A 7,098-nucleotide genomic window follows, 5' to 3' on the forward strand; every position below is an offset into this window, starting at 1 on the left:
AGCTCATGGGCAGCACAGGCTTCTTGGCATCGCTGCAGCAGTTCGTCAAGGACAAGATTAACGAGGAGACTGTGGAGCTGCTGCAGCCCTACTTTGAAATGGAGGACTACACCATGGAAAATGCCAAGAAAGTGTGCGGCAGCGTGGCAGGTCTGCTTGGGTGGACCAGGGCTATGGCCATCTTCTATGACATCAACAAGGAAGTGCTGCCGCTCAAGGTGAAAAGATGCAGGAGTCAAAAGTCATATATACATTTATGACTAGGCCATTGGACTTGTGCCCAAGGGTTGGCTGAAATGTTTTTTTTTAGTTTTTGTTAGTAATGGCATTTTGCGGGTGTCGTTTGTGGTTAGGCTAATCTGGCGGTTCAGGAAGTGCGCTACAAAAAAGCCAGTGCGGAGCAAATGGCGGCCCAGGCCACGCTGGCCGAAAAGGAAGCCGAGCTGGCCCTGGTTCAAGCGAAGAGCGATGCTGCTAGCAAAGAGAAGCAGGTAGGCTACTTGACCGATGGGAGAGGAAGCGCACGCTGCTAACTCACGGAACGACTTCTTCCAGGAATTGGTGGATCGTTCTGAGATGTGTAAGAATAAAATGCAGGCCGCCTCCGATCTCATCGGCGGACTGAGTAACGAGAAAGTTCGCTGGACTCAACAAAGCAAAGAATTTAAATCTCAGATCAAGAGGTAGGTGAAAATGCTCTGGAAAAGTAAAAGCAAAACACTTGCTCCTTTCTACGTTTTTCTTGAAGACTTTCAAACTCTTTTTTTTTTTGTTGTTGTTATTGATCAGACTGGTGGGCGACGTCCTGCAGCTCACCGGTTTTCTGTCGTACTGCGGCCCCTTCAACCAGACTTTCCGCGACATGTTGCTGGAGATGTGGAAGAACGAGCTCATTTCCAACAAAATCCCATTCACCGAAAACCTCAACCTCATCTCCACGCTGGTGGACGCTCCCACAGTAAGACCGAGAAAAATGTGCCAACTAGACTCAGGAGTGTGGGTGTTGAAAAACGAGTGCGTTTGTCTGCTTTAGATCAGCGAGTGGAATCTTCAGGGGCTGCCTGGAGATGACTTGTCGGTGCAGAACGGCATCATCGTCACCAAAGCGTCACGGTATCCTCTCCTGGTTGATCCCCAGACTCAAGGAAAAACTTGGATCACTGCAAAAGAGAAAGCCAATTCCCTGCAGGTATTGTTCACTCACCACCACTGAATTGAAACTCCCAAATCTCACGGGCGGTTGTTGTCTCGCTTCCAGCTGACGTCCCTCAACCACAAGTATTTCCGTACGCATTTGGAGGACTCCATATCCTTGGGCAGGCCGCTGCTTATTGAAGATGTGGGCGAGGAGCTGGACCCTGCTCTTGACAACGTTCTGGAGAAGAACTTCTTCAAATCCGGATCCAACTACAAGGTGCTATGAAACCAAACCACAAATAGTCACTTTTTCTGTTATTATTCTGAAATACAAATATTTTTTTGCAAAATGGACTGAGTCACACTGTTTCCATAGTTTGGCCATTCTTTCAACTTATACTCAGGTACGACTTGTATATATTAAAATAAGCTTTGGACTGGGACCAAAACCAAACAGATGTTGTTGGTTTTTTTTTAATCCTGCTAACAAACAAATGTACATGCTCACCCTGCACTGTTAGTGTTGGTAGGTCAAAAACTGCAGTGTTGCAGCCCTTCTAAATTCAACTTCAAATACAAAAAATTCAACGGATTTTTCTCCCTGCAGGTGAAAGTGGGAGACAAGGATGTGGACGTGTCCAGCAATTTCCGCCTTTACATCACCACCAAACTGCCAAATCCGTCGTACACGCCAGAGGTGAGCGCCAAGACGTCCATCATCGATTTCACCGTCAACATGAAAGGTCTGGAGGACCAGCTGCTGGGTCGCGTCATCCTTGCTGAGAAGAAGGTTGGTGTTGCTTTTTGGCTGTTTCTCTCTGGATTTTGTGAGTGTTAACATAGCAATAAAAAAATAAATAACATGTGATCGCTTAACACATTTTTTTTTCATAATTGCTTATATTAATAGTTTAAATATACAGTGAACCGGTGAATTTTTGCAGTTCAACATTCCTGAATGATGCCGATCACAACATTTTGGTGTAAATGCATTTGACAGGAACTCGAAAACGAGAGGCTGAAGCTCATTGAGGATGTGACTTCCAACAAAAGGAAGATGCAGGAGCTGGAGGACAACCTGCTGTACAAACTGAGCACCACTAAAGGTCCAAAATCACTCCTGTGGATTCCTGTTTGTAAGCGTTGCGACACCTTCGGGAGTTCCTGCTTCCGCGTCGCCCACAGGTTCCTTGGTGGACGATGACTCCATGATCGGCATTTTGACCACTACCAAGCAAACGGCCGCCGAGGTGAGCGTCAAGCTGAACATCGCGGCCGAAGCGGAGGAGAAAATCAAAGCGGCTCAATCCGAATATCGTCCGGTGGCGTGCCGAGGTAGCATCCTTTACTTCCTCATCACCGAGATGAGCATGGTCAACGTCATGTACCAGACGTCCCTCGGTCAGTTCCTCAAAATCTTCGACATTTCGCTGGCCAGGTGAAGTCGCCGGTGGGAGGATGTTTTCTGCCTTTTTTCCAGCTTTGTTATTGTAAATTGTAAATTTGGCAGGTCCGAGAAGTCGGCCAAAACCAGCAAACGAATCGTCAACATCATAGAATACCTGACGTATGAAGTCTTCAGGTACACGGTGCGCGGGCTGTACGAAAACCACAAGTTCATCTTCACAATGCTGATGGCGCTTAAGATCGACCTGCAGAACGGCAGGATACAACACAGCCAATTTCAGACTCTCATCAAAGGTATGGTACTTTCAAAAGGAAGTCGTTTCTCTCCAAAAATTCACATTTGAATGTATTTCTTGCAGGTGGCGCTGCACTCGACCTGAAGGCGTGCCCCCCGAAGCCCTTCACCTGGGTCCTGGACATTGTGTGGCTGAACCTTGTGGAACTCAGTAAACTTCCTCAGTTTGCAAGCATCCTCAATCAGGTGGACCTTTCGCCGATTTCACCGCTTCCCATTCCACGGGTGCGTCGTCATATTGTGTTGCTCCTTCCAGGTGGGTAAAAGTGGAAAACATTGGAAAGTGTGGGCCAACGGTGATGCCCCGGAGGAAACCGTCATCCCAGATGGCTACAACAACCTGGACGTCTTCAGTAAACTCATGCTTATCAGGTACTGTAGATTCAAACAGTTGATGATTTCCACTGATTTGTACTTTTAAAACAAGTTCAAAAAAAGAACATGCACATCTTGAAAGAGTCCGGTTCCCTCTGCAGGTCCTGGTGTCCAGATCGCACCCTGGCTCAGGCCAGGAAGTACGTGGCCGACTCCTTGGGTGCCAGGTTCGCCGAGCCTGTCCTTCTGAACCTGCTGGGCACGTGGGAGGAGAGCGACATCCGCACGCCGCTCATCTGCTTCCTTTCCATGGGCTCGGATCCCACCAACCAAATAGAAGCGCTGGCCAAGAAGCTCAATGTCGGTGAGTCCTCTGAACCGTGACCTTTCTTTTTGTTTTGTTTTTTATTGAAGTCAATCCCCCTGTGTCACGGTCCTTTTGTCTCTCAGGATGTCGGTCCATCTCCATGGGACAAGGGCAAGAGGTGCACGCCAGGAAGCTTGTTAAAATCTCAATGGCAGAGGTTTGTGTCGTACACTGAAAATACTTTTCAATCAGTGCAAAGGGAAGTGAAGTTGGTTTTCAGTCATAGTGAACAGAAGATGTTTCAACTGGAAACCACTTTTTTGACTGTGTTCTCTTATTTAGTCACATTTAAAATGTTAAAATGTTGATGGGTGGGTGTCCGCAGGGCGGCTGGGTGCTCCTGCAGAACTGTCACTTGGGCTTGGAGTTCATGGATGAGTTGTTGGACTACGTCTTAAACACTGAGACTGTCCACAAAACCTTCAGGGTGTGGGTCACCACCGAACCGCACGACCTCTTCTCCATCACGCTCCTGCAGGTTGATATTTGATTTGAAATCACCAATTCATTTATAGGTGGCAAATGACATGATTGAATGGTGAATGTTTAATTGCTTCTCTCCAAAAAGTTAAGCAGAATGAAATATTTATTTTAAGTGGTTTATTTTTTGTTAGCATTTCTACATTTCGTTCAACCTATATGACATATCCACATTCCTGCGTTTGTTGTGTGTAACTTGCACAAGCATCCCCTAACTTGGGAATCTCTGTCCTTGTAGTCCTCCATCAAGTTCACCAATGACCCACCGCAGGGACTTCGCGCCAGCTTGAAGCGAACCTTTGTCAGCATCTCGCAAAACCAGCTGGAAGTCAGCAACCTCCCGACATGGAAGCCACTGTTGTACGGCGTGGCCTTTCTTCACTCCGCCGTTCAGGTACCGCACGTCAATGGAATGCTTTATTGGGCCGTCATTTAGATCTTCTGAAGCCGCCCCATCATTTTACATCAACGCTGACCTGTTGAATTCATGGTCTTAGGAACGGCGTAAATTTGGACCCCTGGGATGGAACATACCATATGAGTTCAACTCTGCAGACTTCACAGCCAGTGTGGAGTTTGTGGAGAGACACTTGGATGACTGCGGACCCAGAAAGGTACAGTATACACACACACACACTGCAATGTGCCACACTTTTGTTATCTTTTCCTAACTGTCTACCCTCACGCAGGATGTTTCCTGGGTGACTCTGCGCTATATGTTAGCTGAAGTACAGTACGGAGGCAGAGTCACTGACGACTATGACAAACGCCTACTCAAATGTTTTGCCCGGGTAAGGACAATGATGTACTTTCTGCAATCTATCAGAAGCTCATTCATTTGTTCTGTCGGTCACTGGCATAGATAGATGGACAAAAAGGTGTTTTTTGTTATGAATACATAGTTTTCTGATACATGAAATAAAACACTGCACTCTGTACGAGCTGGTTGGGAATCACTGTTATACCACCCCCCGGTGGCACATAGGTGTGCTTGCGAAAAAGGAGCACAATGCTTTTTGATTTATGTACTTCCCTATTTTGTTTTGTATTTTTCTTCATTTTGGTATTTAACCTTCCAATATTGCCTTTTACAGGTGTGGTTCAGTAAGAAAATGTTAGACCCGTCCTTCTGCTTTTACACGGAGTACCAGATCCCTATCTGTAAAACCATCGAGGAGTATGTGGACTATATTCAGGGCTTGCCCGCTGTGGATTCCACCCAAGCGCTGGGGCTGCACCCCAATGCTGACATTGTGTAAGAAATGAGTGAAATGAATAGAACAAATTAAAAGTTTAGACAGTGCAATTCAATTCAAAATGTTTCTTCACTCAGCTACCAGAGAAATACATCTGCCGAAGTGCTCGACACCATTACCAACATCCAGCCCAAGGAGAGCGGCGGCGGTTCAGGAGCCACCCGAGAGAGCATCGTGTACAGCATGGCGGAGGACATGCTGGACAAGCTGCCGCGTGACTATATACCTCACGAGGTCAGTCTTGCTTCCCTCGCAAATCCCGGCGGACGTTGCCATTCAAACGTGCGTCTTTGCCGGTGTTAGGTCAGAGCCAGTCTGAAGAAGATGGGCCCTTTCAACCCCATGAACATCTTCCTACGCCAGGAGGTGGACCGTATGCAGAGGATTATCTCTGTGGTCCGCAGCACTCTCCTGGATCTCAAGCTGGCCATCGAAGGCACCATTATCATGAGTGAGGTTGGTCCCCAACCTTGGTCGCATTCAAGTCTGGCTGGGTTATGAAGGTACAATAAAGATGTCTGACACTGTTTTCCTCAGACCCTGCGTGACGCCCTGGACAACATCTATGACGCCCGCGTACCCAATCTGTGGCGGAAGCTCTCATGGGAGTCTACTACAATCGGGTTTTGGTTCACTGAGCTCTTGGACAGGAACAGACAGTTTTACAGTTGGGTGTTCACCCGGCGGCCAAAAACCTTTTGGATGACCGGTTTCTTCAACCCACAAGGTGAGTCATAAATGTTCAACGACTGCCAATGTAAATTGATGTCGTCTGATGCGCGCCGCAGGTTTCCTCACTGCGATGAGGCAAGAGGTGACGAGGGCAAACAAGGGCTGGGCTCTGGACTCGGTCACCCTGAACAACAAAGTCACGAAGAAGACCAGGGAGGAAATCAAGGCCGATCCAGACGTGAGCTACACCGACACAAACTTATGACGATCAAACGGGGTTTCAAAGATTTATTAGAATTAGAAAGTAACTTTTTACGGGGTTACAAATAACAATTTGGTAACTTTCTATTTTAATTACGGAATTTGGGGGATTTGTTTGTGATCCCCTCGCTCACCCCATTTGATTTGCTCAACAGGAAGGCGTGTACGTCTACGGCCTGTTCCTGGAGGGCGCCGACTGGGACAAGAAGCAATCGGTCCTCTGCGAGTCGGCGCCCAAAGTGCTCTTTACGCCCCTGCCTGTCATCCACATGTTTGCCATTAACTCCACCGCCCCCCCCGACCCCAAGTACTACGTGTGTCCCATTTATAAGAAACCCATGCGTACCGACCTCAATTACATCACTGCCGTGATACTGGGCACCAATCACCCGCCTGACCACTGGATAATGCGAGGCGTCGCCCTCCTCTGCGATATCAAATGAGCGCATGGACATCAATTATTGTTGTTTCTTTGTTGTCAGCTTGTTTTATTAAATGTCACCTATATTATTCCAACTGCTCACCTGTTCGACTTGTTTAGTGCGCAGAGCACCGTTTACCCTTTCCGTTTGTTTCGTTTGTATTTTGTCTCTAGCTCCATGATAATACTTCTTGCAGCCACTAGACTCGCGGAAGGGGGGGGACTGGACAGCAGAAATGTAAGTGGCGCCAGCCCTCAAGCCCTGCCGAGTGATCCCCAATTATGTCAACCGGTGTCCCCCTTTGAGAAGTGCTCCGCATCAAACCTCATTAATTCCGCTTTATTCCCTTATTATTTCCACCGCGGACCCTGTCTGCTTGCGGGCCTGTTAAGTGGAGCCCCGGCTCACGCTCGGCCGAGCAAATAACATCACCGCGCGCGTCATTAATGCCCATTGAACTGGGCCCTGTTGCTAAATTAAGGTGCG

General features: G+C 47.7%; 1 protein-coding gene across 1 annotated transcript in view; it reads left to right on the forward strand.

The window, feature by feature from the left end:
- The window catches only part of LOC125984560 (dynein axonemal heavy chain 8-like), a 29,094-nt gene extending 22,388 nt beyond the window's left edge, over nt 1–6,706 (forward strand). Inside the window, exons 70-93 of the mRNA XM_049746537.2 lie at nt 3–218; nt 354–491; nt 556–683; nt 790–958; nt 1,034–1,189; nt 1,259–1,414; nt 1,745–1,927; nt 2,138–2,243; nt 2,323–2,575; nt 2,648–2,838; nt 2,904–3,025; nt 3,096–3,211; nt 3,316–3,518; nt 3,605–3,678; nt 3,847–3,999; nt 4,240–4,395; nt 4,499–4,615; nt 4,691–4,792; nt 5,096–5,256; nt 5,335–5,491; nt 5,561–5,713; nt 5,795–5,984; nt 6,046–6,167; nt 6,346–6,706. Coding sequence (XP_049602494.1) covers nt 3–218; nt 354–491; nt 556–683; nt 790–958; nt 1,034–1,189; nt 1,259–1,414; nt 1,745–1,927; nt 2,138–2,243; nt 2,323–2,575; nt 2,648–2,838; nt 2,904–3,025; nt 3,096–3,211; nt 3,316–3,518; nt 3,605–3,678; nt 3,847–3,999; nt 4,240–4,395; nt 4,499–4,615; nt 4,691–4,792; nt 5,096–5,256; nt 5,335–5,491; nt 5,561–5,713; nt 5,795–5,984; nt 6,046–6,167; nt 6,346–6,633 — 3,810 coding nt within the window. The 3' untranslated portion in view covers nt 6,634–6,706. The remainder of the gene's footprint in view (nt 1–2; nt 219–353; nt 492–555; nt 684–789; nt 959–1,033; nt 1,190–1,258; nt 1,415–1,744; nt 1,928–2,137; nt 2,244–2,322; nt 2,576–2,647; nt 2,839–2,903; nt 3,026–3,095; nt 3,212–3,315; nt 3,519–3,604; nt 3,679–3,846; nt 4,000–4,239; nt 4,396–4,498; nt 4,616–4,690; nt 4,793–5,095; nt 5,257–5,334; nt 5,492–5,560; nt 5,714–5,794; nt 5,985–6,045; nt 6,168–6,345) is intronic.
- Nucleotides 6,707–7,098: the final 392 nt, after the last annotated feature.

This window comes from Syngnathus scovelli, chromosome 17 (genome assembly GCF_024217435.2).
Source record: "Syngnathus scovelli strain Florida chromosome 17, RoL_Ssco_1.2, whole genome shotgun sequence".
In the NCBI taxonomy this organism is placed as follows: Eukaryota; Metazoa; Chordata; class Actinopteri; order Syngnathiformes; family Syngnathidae; genus Syngnathus; species Syngnathus scovelli.